General features: G+C 52.9%; 5 protein-coding genes across 5 annotated transcripts; 4 read left to right on the top strand and 1 right to left on the bottom strand.

Annotated features, from left to right (window-relative positions):
* Positions 1–154: 154 nt before the first annotated feature.
* Positions 155–929, bottom strand: PHYSODRAFT_524174 (hypothetical protein; the record flags this gene model as incomplete). The annotated part of the gene is made up of 4 exons (XM_009536952.1): positions 155–325; positions 444–549; positions 657–698; positions 760–929. The coding sequence occupies 4 exons, from the start codon at positions 927–929 to the stop codon at positions 155–157; spliced, it is 489 nt and encodes a 162-aa protein (XP_009535247.1).
* A 3074-nt stretch (positions 930–4003) lies between these two features.
* PHYSODRAFT_318624 (hypothetical protein) lies at positions 4004–4963 on the top strand (the record flags this gene model as incomplete). The annotated part of the gene is made up of 1 exon (XM_009536951.1): positions 4004–4963. One exon carries the CDS (start codon positions 4004–4006, stop codon positions 4961–4963), a length of 960 nt encoding a protein of 319 aa, XP_009535246.1.
* Positions 4964–5477: 514 nt separating this feature from the next.
* On the top strand, positions 5478–5948 carry PHYSODRAFT_524542 (hypothetical protein; the record flags this gene model as incomplete). The annotated part of the gene is made up of 1 exon (XM_009536950.1): positions 5478–5948. A coding segment is annotated over one exon (471 nt), but the record flags the coding sequence as incomplete, so codon positions are not given.
* A 2886-nt stretch (positions 5949–8834) lies between these two features.
* On the top strand, positions 8835–10548 carry PHYSODRAFT_305556 (hypothetical protein; the record flags this gene model as incomplete). Its single annotated transcript, XM_009536949.1, has 8 exons — positions 8835–8867; positions 8908–8952; positions 8993–9067; positions 9117–9186; positions 9408–9557; positions 9583–9845; positions 9914–10134; positions 10239–10548. 8 exons carry the CDS (start codon positions 8835–8837, stop codon positions 10546–10548), a joined length of 1167 nt encoding a protein of 388 aa, XP_009535244.1.
* Positions 10549–14184: 3636 nt separating this feature from the next.
* PHYSODRAFT_525001 (hypothetical protein) lies at positions 14185–14808 on the top strand (the record flags this gene model as incomplete). The annotated part of the gene is made up of 3 exons (XM_009536948.1): positions 14185–14295; positions 14371–14580; positions 14644–14808. 3 exons carry the CDS (start codon positions 14185–14187, stop codon positions 14806–14808), a joined length of 486 nt encoding a protein of 161 aa, XP_009535243.1.
* Positions 14809–15461: the final 653 nt, after the last annotated feature.

Below are 15461 nucleotides of genomic sequence, written 5' to 3'. Positions count from 1 at the left end.
TATTGTACAGAATGCATACAACAAACCGTTTTCCCACCATCTTCACCATCTTGCGTTTGATGCTCGCAAATGGAGCGCAAACGCAAGGCTCGATCCACTGCACTTTCGATCCGAATCGTGATGATTCTGGCCGAGTATCCCAGACATTTGCGTTTCAGCCCAGCAGCGACCGAGTATCCTCGACGAGCAACAACTTCTCCAGCACGTGGTGCATGACGATCACAGTGCGATGGTAGCACCCGACCAGCACATTTGCAAGCGTTCCAACAGCCACATCACTGGGGTCAAACTCGGCGCGGCCAAGCGGCGAGATGCGCATACAAGTCTGCGGTGAAGCTCATGGCACGGTTCGGATCGACACAAGATGCCGTGTACGTTAGCGGACGAAGCACATTCCATCCTCTCTCCTGCAACCGGATATCCAGCGAGCCTTCGGTCTCCACCATGGCGTTCCACACGCAAATGATGCGCTTCCGGCCGTCGTCAGACCACTCGTAGAAGCGCTTCACAGTCAACCACACCGTCACGAGCGTGTCGGCCTCGGGCAACCTCACCAGATCCGTGATCTTCACTGCCGCGATGTTGTCCGAGACTTCGTGGACCTGGTACAGACTTGGATGGTACTGGGAATCTCTGTCGGCGATGCAGTGCCACACAGCTTGGTCCACGGCGTTGAGGCTGAACGGAAACACCTTGCACTCGGTATTCTCCAGGAAGACGCCTTTGCTGCTCGGGGCTGAGCGCAGCGCCGCTGAACACGCCATGTCGCCTTCGAAATGGGCAAGACCCGTGGACCGGAACACGTTGTCGGTCTGCTGGTACTGCGTCTCTAGCTCCACCCGAAGAGAGTCAAAGATGGCGGCTTCGCTGTCGAAGAGACTGCCACGGAACAGCTTCTCTGGCCGGCACTTGTACTGCAACGCGCGCATGACCTGGACATGACACGAAGCAACAGGCACAGAGGTATAAGGGTCCGGGAACGCAGGGTGGCCGGCTACGATGGTTCAGTGGAAGCACTGTTACTACGGAATACAAGGGCATCTACTGGCTTACAGCTCGTGGGTTGCGGAAGGCCACTTCGAGCTGCTTGAGCGCTCGCAGCTGCTGCTCGGCCATGACCCGCAGGCGTTTGTTCTGCTTCATGGACTTCTCGTACTCGGCCTTCTGGAACGTGGCGATGCGCTCCCAGAGCCCGTCACTTGATGCGAGTTGGGATCCGCCGACGTTCCCACTGCCGTTCACCGCGTCCACCGCGGCGGGGCTGCCCGCTCCAAGGCTCACTCTGTCCTTGGAGGTCTGTGTCTGTGCCGGCGAGCCGGGCGTCCAGTCCGCTGGCTTGTTGTTAGTCGGAGCGAGCAGCTCCGGCTGCGGCACCAAGTTGAAGACGATGGCCGTCTCCATGGCCTTCTCTCGGTCCGCCAGGGCCTGTAGCCTCAGCGTCTCGAGCGTCTGCTCCAGCTGCCGCACGCGCTCGCGCAGGTACTGCACCTCGTCCTTGGGGTTCATCCGGTGCTTGGGCGTCGCCTTGCTCTCGACCGCCGTGGGTTTGGCTGGCTTGTGCTTGACTGTCTTGTGCTTTGACACAGCGGGCGTGACGCTGACGCTCACGTCTGTGATGGTGGACTTGAGCCGCCACTGCTGCAGCGGCTGCTTGAGCCTGGCGGTCACGGCGCCGTGGTAGACGCCGCCCATGCCCATGGCGTCCTCGTCGGTCTCGTCTCCGCCGCCCACGTCCAGCATGGCGGGGCTGCCGAACGCGGGCGGCGCCGCGAGCGACGTGACGCCGTGGCTCGGGTCGTCGCTCTCGGCTCCGGCGGAGCAGCGCTCGCCCCGCGCGCGCCGCTGCGACGTCTTGCGGCGGCCGGAGCGGTGTCTCGGCCGCAGGGGGGGCACGTCCAGGTCCTCGTCGTCCGAGTCGAACACGATGGGGGACGCGCTGGCGGACGTGGAGCCCTCGACGGGCTCGTAGGCCTCGTCCACGAGCTCCATGACGTCGTGGAGCACCAGCACGCCGTCCGGGTCGCCGGGCAGGTCGGTCACGCACATGATGCGATGTACTGGTAGGAAGGTCCTAGCCTAGGCTAATCAATGTATGGAATGCGCTAGTGTGCACTGTGCGTATGGAGACTGCACAGGTTAATTCGGACTGGAGGGAGAGCTGAATGTGTTGCGTTGAGCGATTGAAGACTCAGTGTATTGGAGTATTGTATAGGTGGGGGTAGGGATGGAGGAGCTATGTCCCGTAATGAGTGAGCTAAAACCAGCAATTCAACTGCCTGCATACGTGCGCTTCTTGGCGCGCTGTGCGTCGTGCAGTATGCATTTCTTGGCCTTGGGTGGCTACATACAGACTATATATCATCGCACATTATGGCGAGGAACGCCGCCTTTCCAGAGAGTTTGGAGCCTTTGGCTCTGCATTTCTGCGCGAAAAGTGGCAGACGCGGCTGCTGTGAGGGTTCCGAGACGGCGTTCGAGTCGCCAACAGCGCCGCTAGAGTCTAGACTGGCGATGGATTAGGCGAGTGTCAGGTGTGGATGGCCCAGCGATCAACCAGCCCGTCCATGCAGGGGTTAACACGGTTGATTCCTCGCTGCAAGACAAATCCACGCGGCTCCAGCGGCGCGAGATTCGAGCCACCGACAAGACCTCGGCAGGTCCACAACGACGACGAAATCGTCCACCGCTGGTGGATGGCATTCGCCAGTGAAAACCCACTGCAACTCGGTGTTGCAGCCGTGGCATTGCTTCTGAACGAGTTGCAGGGGCGTGAGGTGATCGGCTTGATGGAGCAGAAGGGGGTCCTTCCGTTCGGCCATTCATGCCACACTGCCATTCAACGCTACTGTGTGCCAGAATCGCCGTTCTTGCTTGGTTGCGTACTTCCGTATTAGCGGTGCCAAGCCCGAGGTGAATTGGCGGCAAGCCTGCTGATCTGCCCGAAGCTCGAACATTCAAGTAAATCGCTGTGGTGCTTGTCGGGAGCATTCGTTTGACGTGACCATGGTCTACGAGGCGTCATAAGCCTTGCGCTGCACGCTCCTCTATCGGATAGAAGTTGCGGGCTCTATTGCTCAAGTTGTTGGTATCCACAGCGTGAGGCTCACGCTGCGAACCCGCTCAGAGCGCACGACGTCACCTGGGCGAAAGGCTCTGCGTGAACCAGCACGTGCAGCTCGAGCACCGTATCAGCGTCCCGACGGTGGGTCGAGTGACCACGACCACCAAGCCACAAAGTGCCTATGCAAACGCACAGAACCGAAGTGTTTCGGGCGATCATGCCCACACCGCAGGAACAATGGCCACACACGCTTTCGTGTTCAACTCGCTTATTCTGCGTCGCTGAATCCACCGCCAGGATGCCTCGGCGTTATAGAAACGAGGGCCCATTTTGCCCGAGCCAAGTGCTCCGTGATGTCATGGCGAGGGCTTCGCACCACACAGTGATTCACGCCCACCTTGTCCTGTCCACCCGGTACGCGAGAATCCTTGCTCGATATGTTGCGTTGCGGCTTGGCGCTTGAAGCATTGGCTCCTCCCTCCATCTCGGAGATGATCAAGCTTCGAGGCGCGTGCCGTGGCAACAGCTCAGCCCATTTTGGCGCTCCGCCCACGGATGGCCGTCAGCGAGGGACCCTGACATCATTGCGATTTCCGGCCGGACGTCACGCTGCTTGGCCATGTCCCCAGGCCGAGTAACGATGTCGCCTGCTTGCCGCGAGTCTGGGCGCCAAAGACATGCACCACCAGCATTGGGCGGTTCAGCCTGATCCCTACGGATACCCTTCAACTTGCATAACCCAATGCGTTAAATAGCTCGGGGTGACACGATGACAACCGCCCAACACGGCCGTGACATCGACTGGCGGGACTGCAGTTCATCCACCCTCTGCTGCGCACGCTCAGGAGCGCACCGACGGACAGATGCGAGCGAAGCCCGGAAGCTCATTGTCCAATTTTCGCCTTCTCACGCACTCGAGCACCGACAACAGCAGCAGCAGCAATGGTGAACTGGGTGGAGAACTACCGCAACGCCAACTGGCCCATGGTCTACTACATCACGCTCGTGCACATCGGCGCCGTCGTGGGCGCCACGTGCCTGCCGGAGTGCAAGACGCAGACGTACTGGTGGCTCTTCGGTCTCTACGTGCTCAACGGCCTCGGAATCACCATGGGAGCCCACCGCCTATGGGCGCACCGCAGCTACAAGGCCTGCGGACTCGTGCGCTTCCTGCTGATGCTGTGTAACGCAATGGCCAACCAAGGAACTGTTTTTCACTGGGCGAGAGACCACCGCGTGCACCACAAGTACTCGGACACGAGCGCCGACCCGCACAACTCCGGCCGCGGCTTCTTCTTCGCACACATGGGCTGGCTGCTGGTCAAGAAGGACCCCAAGGTGGTCAAGGCCGGCGAGGGCCTCAACTACGACGACCTGTGGGCTGACTGGACCGTCGTGCTGCAGGAGAAGCTCAACCCGTGGGGTAACCTCTTCATGTGCTTCGTGTTCCCCATGCTGGTGACCATGCACTTCGCCGGCGAGACGTGGTTCAACGCACTCTTCGTGTGCGGCTTCCTGCGCTACGTGCTGGACCTGCACGCGACCTGGCTCGTCAACAGCGCCACGCACTTCTACGGCTCGGCCGAGTATGACGACACCATTTGCCCGCGCGACAACTGGCTCGTGTCCGTCTTGGCGCTCGGCGAGGGCTGGCACAACTGGCACCACAAATTCCCGTACGACTACTCCACGGGCGAGGGCGAGTTCCTGCAGTTCAACCCGACCAAGCTGCTCATCGACATCTGCGCGCTCTTCGGCCTCATCACGGAGCGCAAGCGCGCTACTGCTATCTGGCACCGCATGCGCGACGCGCGCGCCAAGGGCAAGCTGGCCGACGTCGTGGATCCGGAGGGCGACGAGCCGCTCAGGGCGTTCGCCGAGCTCAAGTCCAAGATGCTGTAGGTGGCTCGCAGTCGCTGGTTGACAGCAAGCACAGCAACAGGAGCACACACTCGAGCTAGCAACAGCGCCGCGTAATATATGTCTCTTCATCCGATCTTTTGTAGCTCTCTTCCAGCAATGTCCTGAGACGGAGCCAAGTTGAAGTTGAAATACAGTAACCAAGTCAACCATACAAACGACAGTAGCGCTGCTCGAGTCTCTTCGAGGCTCTTCGCGCACGAGGTCTCTCAGCCTTCTGCATACCCAAACTTGCACTAGGTTAGCCCCGTAGCAATTGCATCATGCGATCCGAGCAAACCCTGCTGCCCCTCGTTGGAGGCGACTACGACTTTATCGTCCCACAAGCCTGGCCTGACGACGTAGTCCATATCGACCGCAGCCTCTTTTCCGCTTCACAACCATACCCAGTTATGACGACACCGGTGTACAACGACGAACCTTGCAACTGCGAACCGTGCTGCGTTTCCAACACGGCACTCACTTGACCAGCGCGTGCGTCAACGCTAATACGGCCACCATCTGCGGCGACTTCAACTGCTTACTCGGTCCAGCCTGTGGTAACCGGTTTGAGCCACGGTTTTCACTCGACCTTGTGGAATCTCGGGTCGGGCTTGGCGTTGTTTCAACCCAAAGGACCCCCCGTGGGGCTTTCATTATCGAGTACGTCGGTGAAATACCGTACGAGAGCGACGCAAGTGAACGCGTCAACCGACGGTATCAAGCAGCCTTCCGCACCCTGGTTGACTGGAATGGAGGAACGAAAGTATACGTTGACGCGCTGTCGTGCGGCAATGAGAGTCGGTTTATTAACCACTCTTGTGAACCGAATTGCGTGATGTACGAGTTCAACTGGACGAACACGACCCGCCTCGGGATATTTGCGGCGGCCGAGATACCTCCTCTTCAGGAACTCACCTTCCGATACAGCGCTCGCAACCGAGAACTCTTCAATTGCCAGTGCCTTGCTCACGCTGCGGCTTCTTAAACTTCCTCCTGGATCTGGATGCGATCTTTTCTTCATACGCGTAAATACATAAGGAGATGTTTCCACGTAATCGTTCTTGTGTCCGTCATACATACTTGTTAGGCCTCGTCTACAGCTCCTAAATCAAAAAGCATGTTAGCCACCGTACGTGTTGCATCTCTGACGCAGGCCAACGATGTTGTGCAACAGAAGCTCTGGCATCAAGCCATCACTACAACGTGCAGGTGACGGTCGGGTCGCCTCTGTACTCCATATTGCTGCTCTACGAGTCGCTCACGCATGTCGTGGTTCACCCCACCCACGAGCTCGACTGCTACACGAATATTGTCTCTGGATCCTGGACTTGGCCTAGCCCACCAACAGATTCATCGTGTGGTACGCCTCCAAGCCGGCCGTGAACCTCGTGGCCACGAGCAGAAACTCCGGCATCGCCAGCTTGTTGCCACCGCGCGAGCCACCGTTAATGATGTTGAACGACGGCACCGGCAGGCACCGCGTCGGGTTGCCGATCAGACCAGCTTCCCAGTGAACGAAAGGCTTGCCTATTTCTTGGCAGCCTGCATAATGGCGAGTGTACGGTACACCACATTTATAGTCTGCCCGAGTAAAGTGTACGGTACACCACGTTTCTAACTCGTTTTTAAATGGCCGGGCTGTACCAATTGAAGCTCAAGGGCCATAGTGAAAGCCTCTCACTTCTCTTCCCAGCTGCAACTGGTACAGCTCCATATTTTGGGCTGAATCTCATTGGCCGAAAGGGCCACTTAAACAAGTGACCTGTGTACTTTAACAAGTGAGGTGGGCGTCCCTTCGTGCGAGTGGCCCAACCGCTGTATCCCGTAAAAGTGTTTTTCTATAGTGCAATCCACAATGGCCGTGACAAACCATGAACTTAAGCCGGGGTAGTACCGTACTTTGCTGAAAAAATATTCAAAAGTAAATGGCTTCAAAGCGAGATTCAATTGAGAGGTGGAATTTCTGAATCTGCCAATTCACAAATATGAAGGGTCGTCCCATGGAAGTCTTCCGTACGGGCAGAGTATACACATACCAAGACAACGAAAGAAACAGTATAAAACATTTCCATATTTAGTGATCCAGGTTTCACAAATATGTTTAAAACACCTCCAAGTTGAAGCAAGAAACGAAAAGTGAGCGGTATACTCTCAGCCCTTCAGGCTGAGAGAACAAGTTTGACCTGTCCTGTACTCATCATGCTTCGCTGCTGGAGATGCTCTGGTAAATATAGGGAGAAATTAAACATGGCGGAGCTGCGGTTTTAGGAGTTCGGAACATGGGCGGGTCGACTAGTACGAGCAATGATATTTCAAAAACATTTTTCGCGCAGAAGAAAACGGTCGGGCATCATATGCATGTCAAGGCAGAGGGCGTAATGGAGCTTTTGCCTCGCAGGCCCTGTCGTTCAACGGCGACACAGTTGTAGCGCTTGGCAACTCAACCACACTTTGAACTTCGCGAATGCCACCAAGCTTACTGCGTTGTACTGGTCGTTGTATCTCTCGTTCAGCTTGCCATTGCTAACGAGAGGTAGTGGTTGATACAGATGGCTAGAAGATCCCTTTTCAAAACAAAAATGGCAATCACCGTGCACCAGTTTTGCTAGTCAGTCCTTCCAGGGTGTTTGCTATCCAGTCAGGACTTTTGCAAGTTAGAATTTGAACATCAAAGGGATATTAGATATGCCTTTCTAATTATTTTTCTTGATTTCTCTTCACTTAATTTGTTCTTGAAATGGTGTAAATTTTCCTCTTTCTCTGTGTACTTTTCGAAAAGTTGATTCACAAAACTGGATTAGTCAACTTTCAACGCGAAAACTTCTAATGGTTCACAAACATCATTTTCTTCTAAAAACAAAATCCAAATATTCTAATTTCAAAACCATGTTTTGAACCATTACTAGTTTTCTTGTCACACGTGTTATTGTGGTTTTCAACTATTTTGCCGCCCGATTTGACGTGTTATCTCGAAGTCCTATTTATATAAAATGGAGCTCCCACATGATCGGTTAGTCCAATTTAGCTATATCTGACCTGAGTAAGTAGCATAAGGCTCAAAGGGGAGGCATTCCAAGTAGGACATACCTCCCCACCTCTCATGACGCATTAGAACTGCAAGATATTGGCGACAATAGTACACTGTATATAGCCGCTTCATAGCACTATGGCCATCTAAATCACCTGTGTGAACATCTACGGCCGCTACAACTTCGTGCCACGCCGACCTGAGAGGGCCCCAGACATGTTTTCGCGGCGGTCCCTTTTGCCGGCAAAAAGCGGCATTTCTGTCCCCTGCTTCGCAACTCGCAGCCCCCAGACGTAAATCGGGCCAGATATAGCTTGCTTCCCTCAACCCTTCCTGCTAAATCGGAGCCCTCCAGCAAATCGGGCCCGATATATCGGATCTTGGACCACCCGATTTGCCAAAACGGATGAAAGCCACAATAGTAATAAATATGTGTAAAATAAACACCAACTTGCTAAAAGTATGCAGGATAGACTTCACCAGCCATAGCGTGCCCTTTGTATTAAGGTCCGTTAGATATGCAGCAGCGCTGCCTAGACTGCTCTTCAAGAACAACTATGGTGTTTGTTTTGTAGTATCAAGCTCCACCAATTTAAACCTGTAACAAATCTACATATTTGAACTGTGAATCGTCATTTCTGAAAGAAGGCAGTGTTTAGGCTGGTGACCTTAAAATCAATCCCTGCGCGGTGTCCAAGAAAAAGACGAGAAAATAAAATCAGAGTAAAAAAATCAACGCACACTAAGCTATGGGACACGAAGACAATCATATGTGATTTCGAGATGTGGGATATCTGAGGCGTCAAGACTCCGAAATGGCACTGACGAGCCACACCCCACATCATGGGACCAAGATGTTATGAGTGGGGAGGTGATGTTTGTGGCGTTCAATACATGAAGTTATAGCGATGCGCAGAACTGTGGATGTTTCCGTTGGTGCATTAACACCACTGTGAACAAGGTGAGTTATCAGGCAAGCTCTCTACGGACATATCAACCAGGCTACGGCGAAAGCCCTTAAGTGTGATGTAGACGCAGCATTCAATGGGCAGCACGAGTTGGAGATCGCCACGGAAGTACACCGCTTTAGCTGTGCGATAACTACCTAGCGAAAACCATACACAGTGGAGCGCTGCTAGCCTTTACGTTATACCGAGGATCGCTACGACGAACTCGTACGAGTGCTTCATGTGCCGTGAGTTATTGCTCAGGGCCAAAACCGATACTGGAGGACGTTGTCGAGAGAACCATACGGCTACATCGAGTGAAATGATACGTTGAAGTTGCCGAGCGTGAAGTTGCCGACCATCACTCCCCTTGGTTTCCTCTCGGCAGCTGAGGCCGCATTTTCGATTCTGCCGGCGGTGCCCGCGCGGGATTTTCAGTTCTAGCAAGCACTCGGCAGCAACCATCTAGCTGTCGGAGATGTCGCCTTTGCTTCGCCTTCTGGCATCAGGTGCTGGCTCGTGCGCTCGGGAAATACCTCCGCGGGTGCGGCAGCGTACCCGCATATTCAGAGCACCAATTCAGCTGCTGGTTCGGAAGGGGCTCCCATCGATCTCTGCAGTAAGAGTGTCGATGACCTCGCCAGGGACATCGATGACGATTAGTGCCGCGATAGCGACAGTGATGAAGCAGCCGGCACAACCAGTGGTCAAATTGACCTTCGTGGTGACAACGACATTGAAGCCGATGTTGCTGGGGATCGCGTTGCTGCTGTTTGCTGGGGACCCGGTTGATGGTGTGGTTGTACCTATGCCTCCGATCAACCGTGCACTAAGCACGCTAGATTGCTCACCACATAAGCACCGTCGCAGTGATGGCGGTGAAGTTAAAAGTGGAAGCGCTGGCACTGTGAGTGAAGATCGTGGAGCTGGAAGTGGTGAGGCTGAAGTTGGAAGTGGTGAAGCTGATGTTGACAGTGGAGAGCGTGGGGCTGGGAGTGGAACTCTGATATTGAAGGGGGAGGGGGTTGTGGAACTGGAAGTGGAGGCCGTGAAGCCGGAAGCGCAGGCCTCGTCACTGGAACCGAAGATCGCCAAGCCGACCCAGGAAGTAGAGTTTACGTCGGTCGCGGCGCCGTTCGTTACGGCAACACAGCCATGTCGCACGGCCAGTGGCGAAAAGCGGGGAGGCGGCCCAGGTCGGCTTCATCTGTCGTTTGAGGTCGCCTGTCACCGGCCAGCGTAGACGCCATTATTCCTAATGGACTTGAAAACACTTATTTGAATCTACTCTTTTGCCAAGTGGCGAAGTGGTGATTAGTCTCTCTGGAGGCGGTAGTCATGGTGGTGGCAACGGCGCCTCTGTCGGTGCTGTTGTTGGCGAGGTTGTTGGAGATCGTGGCACTCCGAGGAAGGCGGTGGGGTTCAGGGTGGTGACCGCGATGGCTCTGTTGATCCTGCTGCCGGCGCTGGTGTTGCGCCTGGTGGACCTGGACCTGGAGGCACCTCCGGAGAAGGAGGTGGTGTCCAGGGCGGCGATCTCAATGCTAGGGGTTGAAGAGGAAGCCGAGGTCACACCCCAGGACCAAAAAGTACCCAGCGTTCGCAAATAAGAAAGCCAACGAGTGTGATTTTGACTGCGGGATTGTCAGGCCCGAACAGAAGCCGAAATGGCACTGGAGGTGCACTGACGTGCCGCACCATACATGGATGGCGAACTTGAACTATATGATTACCAGTAGTACCTGGCGGATCTGCTCCAGGCAAGTCCTGTGCACTGTGGACTTCTTCATCTCGTTGTGGGCGGTGCGCAAGGATCTCCGGGGTCAGTGGGACAAGGAGCATAACATGGACATGCGGCTGTACTTCCCGATGAGCAACGAGAGGATGCAGTTGAGGTGCGAGCTCATGACCTGCCACGTGTGAGAGACCAAGACATCGACCCCCGGTGCAGAGTGCCCGTTCTGCCGCCACCGAAAGGTGTGCCTGGATGGTTGCAACTCCATCGCCGTCACTAACTCATATATCATCGCGGAATGGGACTGGGATGCCAATAGGGACCGCGAGACTTTCTTTCGGGGAGTGGCAAGGTTGTGGCGTGGAGGTGCCGCGTGGACCCGCACGACACGTGGTCATGCCAGCTCTGCTTTAGCAACCAAAGCGGTCAACCCGACTAGGTGTCCGATCTGCTGCAACAAGGCGGTTTGTCACGTGGATGGCTGCAACTAGCTGTACGAGATAGCCCCCAAGCTTCGGGAGGAGTTTCACCCCGACAAAAGGATCAAGATAATTGTGGTCGAACACGTACGCTCAGTGGGCGTGTAAGGACGGACATGAGTGTTGCCCCCCCCCCCCCGTGGCGCGAGAATCTGGGGAATCATGTTTCTATCGAAAAATCGTAACAATTTCCAACTCAAGATGTTGTTACATGAAGATCAACATAGAAATCAAGTAAAATTAAGTTTAATAATTCGTACGATTTTTAGAGTATTTACTACATTAAAATTTTGGTCTTAGCGATTTTTGGTCATTCCATTTTTTACAATAACTCCGTTTTTCGTCAAATTTGTGCGATGTGCTATTTTATCATACTTTTAGTATCATTAAAGGTGCGTAATACCTTACCAATTTACTCGGAACAGTGACATGCACTTCAATTCTTGTCTTTTTGAATGAAAATCAGACAATAGTACATCTGATTTCAGTACATACAGCTCTATGATTTGGATGAACAATGTACACCTAATCTCAAAACCATCATCATATTTTGTGGTAATTGGGAGTCCCACCGACTAAATTCTTCAGGTAATTTTAATCTGGCCGTGTTCAGTTCAAGCAGCTTCTTCACTAATAATTTTTCCCATATTATAACGATCCAGTTTACTTTATCTAACCATTTATTGTTATTCGAATGGTGTAATAAACAAAACTTAAATCTTTAAAATCATTTCAATACGGTACTTATCTAATAAAATATTGAAGACGTATATTAAATAACGTACTTGCCCTATTAGAGCCCGGACTTTATTTTATAGTACAGGGCTAGAAGCTCGAAATTCTCAGATATGAAATATGAAATAACCGTGAACAACCGGTATTTATCGGTACGGGCTTCTATTCGGGTGAGGGTTTATATTCGGGCGAGTACGTTTAATGCGTCCTATGTAATAAACCCATCGTTCAATTCTAATTAATTAAGTAAGGTGAGTTTTCATTCAGTTTTGTCTCGATCGACGATGGCGGACAGATGAAAGTTTTAGACAATCGTGTTTGAAGTTGATCAATCAACTTTTAGTTTTTACCGTACATCACATTTGTACAAGGTAAAATCACTCACAGAAAACATAAAATACTCTCAGTTGATTGAGTTTAACACTAGCTAAGGATATAATTAAAGTCTTGGCTTAAAAACATTGTTCTAGTATCACATTAGAGCAATTCCCGTAGGTTTTAGAATTCAAAAATCATCCTAAAAGTGCGAAGAAAGGGCAGAAATCAATCAATCACAGATCTGGAAGCGGGGTACCCCCTCTTTCAGATATTAAACACGTACTTTCTGGAATAAAAGTAAGATTCAAAACGCTGCGGGAATCGCTCCATTTAGGTGCACAACTTTGCAGTTTGGATCGAATCAGAGTGTTTTCACTCTTACTACCAGTTGCCTTTCAAAAGTGGTACCCGGTATGAATTTTGATTGACAAATTTTAAACGCGATGTGGAAATTTCATTTATAAGTTTACAAAACTTAACCCCGCTTAGATTTGTCCTAGGAGATAGGTCCAAATCGTGTTTTGGTGTGGCACACACCGGCCGTTTTTGTCCTAGGGAGCCCGAGAAAGGACCAAAATGACTTGATATTTGTATGGGGTGTTTTTAACCCCCCAAAGGTGTGTCTTATAAGGCGCATCGGGCAGGGAAATCGGCGCTAAAGATAGCTCCGGCTGACACCATACTGAAATCAAGTCAAAATTGTCCTAGGCTAGGACAAATCGGCAAAATTCGATGTTACAAGAGACAAGTTTTCAACGGCTTATATCTCGAGAAGGACAATGGAGGACGCTAAACCGATAAGACCACCAGGACAGCTAGGACGGGGGGTTGTGCCCATGTAGTCGCATGATCCTATTTGTTTCTAGTTATACGGAGCGAGGCGCCTAACTTTTGGTCCTTCCATTTGTCCTACGGACTGGGCTAAGTGGGGCTAAAGCACTGCAATCGTATAGGAGGGTATAAGTTTGTCGCGGTATTTGAACACAACTCATCTAAACGTTACGCAAAATTTGGGTCCACCCGTGACGCCGATGGAGGCCGACGACCTCGACACCTCGCTCACCAGCGCATCGGATCTGCTCGCCGCCCTCTCCAGCTCCACGACGAGCCCGAGTTCGCCGCACTCTGACGTCTCAATGGATCTCAGCAGCCAATTCCCTGCGCTGCTAGACGACGTTCCCAGCCTCGACGAGCTTTTACTGCCCGAATGCGAGGAATTAGACGTCAACCACCTCAGTAAAGCACCTCTAGATAGCAGCGATGAGTTGCCAGCCGAGTTATTAGACCCGACGCTGCTGTTCCCCGAGCCGGTGGAGCTGCGGGACCAGAGCCAAGATGCAGACGCCACGACTGTAGATAGCTGCAGCTCCAGCAGCAGCAGCCAGAGTGTCACCCAGACGCCTTCAATCCCAGTGGCCGTTGTGCCTCCTTCTCCTCCTCGTCGTAAGCGACGCAAAGACGAGCTGGACTTCCTGCGACTCAAGGCTAAAGAGCTCGAGCTGCAGCTACGGCAACTTAAGAACTCCGAGGCTGGAGTTCTTAAGGAAGAGGTGGAGGGGGTGTCTGTGTGGCGCCGCGTTGCGAGGCGTCAGTTGGAGGGCAAGAAGAGGGTGGAGAGGGAGAACGAGAAGCTGCGAGGGATGGTGGAGGGACAACTGGCTATCGTCCAGAACCTTGAGAAGCTGCTGAGGAAGAGATCGGCGCTGGAGGTGAGCAGGCTGATCAGCAGAAATCGAGGAGCTAGACTGGTTGACGTGGATTTCTGTATGGGCTTTTAGGAGTCTGGAGCGTGGGCAAGCGAGCGGAAACGAGTGAGAGTGGAAAATGAAGCGGAGAACGACGTGTTTGAGAGGATATTAAGACGACTGGATGACCAGCACAAGCAGACCGACGCAGTGTTTCTTCAGAATAGTTTCGCACGGAAGAAGACTGATGGACAGCACATGCAGGTGAAGCCGGACGGTGCGTATGGAATGTTCATGGAGTTTCTCGCCTCGAAGATCCTGCCGTTCGAGATGCATGCGACGGCGACACAGTTCTGGCGCTCGATGGCTCAACCACACCTCAAGCTCCGCGATGGCCACTACTCGGTTCGTTCAGGTTCATCTTTTGTTCGGGTTTTCCATTAATTTACAATGCTGATCAGAAGAATTGTGGGTATGTAGTTGGTTGACGGCACGGAAGACACACTATCGGCGAAAATGGCATTCACTGTGCGGCACAAGAAACACCAAGTGATCAAAGACGCCTGGTTCGTGGTCAAGCGCTTTATCGAAGAAGACAGATGTGTATTTGTATGGGCCTGCGAGACCAAAGTTGAAGGAACTCTTAGCGCCGCTCAAAGCATGCGTCATCGTGATTCTGGGTGGACGTTGGTTGAGAAGCAGTATGGTGATGATGATACTGTTAGCAAGTCGCTCGAGTCGACGATTATCCAGTCCTGTGTGCAAGTAAGAACAGAACTACCGGAGGTGATGCCAAACAGTCAGGAGGAAGTGGCGATACTGACAGACATCGTCACCTCTTCCTTTCTCGAAAACCTGGACGGCATCCACCAATCTGTCGAAGATGCTCTGCTGGAAGAAGCTATGCGACTGAATTGAATGATGAAACACGCGCACAATTGGGCATGGAACTAGATTACGGACATTTACCAGCCTCCTCAAAGAGAATGTTTTCTAGAACCTGAAAAGCCTTGTCGACTAAGTCTTTTCGTGCGGAAATCATACCCTCTGTGATTATCCCACACTCCGTTGAACGCCCGAGCGGAGAAATGGTTGAACACTCGCGTGTTACTGTCGCCTGCTGTCCTGGTACGGGTGAAATAACAATCCAGCCATTCTCGACAAATTGAGCGCCATTGCCTCCAGCAGGAGTCATGATTGACTTCCGCACGATCACGACGCTGTTGCCGCGGAAGTAACGACGCACCGACTGTTTCCCATGTAAGTTTGTGACGCCGCTTCTCTTGTCGATCTCGACATCATACGTCCGTACAATAGTATCCTCCTGCTTCACCTGACGTTCATGCTTGTAGTGGCTTGAGGAGATTCCTGCTTCTCGAAAAAAACGCCACATCGCTCGGTCAACGACGTCCACAGTGAAAGGGAGGCACCTGCTGTCCTGAAACTCGAGGTATTCCCCGTCCAAACTGCGTTTGATCTGCGCATCTCGAACGTGCGGGGAGCCTACAGATGCAACTGGTGTCAATCGAGTCTTGTCGTCCGTCCCGATGAAGAGGTTCTCCATACTCCCC

The sequence above is a fragment of the Phytophthora sojae genome (genome assembly GCF_000149755.1).
Source record: "Phytophthora sojae unplaced genomic scaffold PHYSOscaffold_10, whole genome shotgun sequence".
Classification (NCBI taxonomy): Eukaryota; Oomycota; class Peronosporomycetes; order Peronosporales; family Peronosporaceae; genus Phytophthora; species Phytophthora sojae.
The sequence above is the reverse complement of the archived record's forward strand: the minus strand, read 5'-3'. Positions and strand labels throughout refer to the sequence as shown.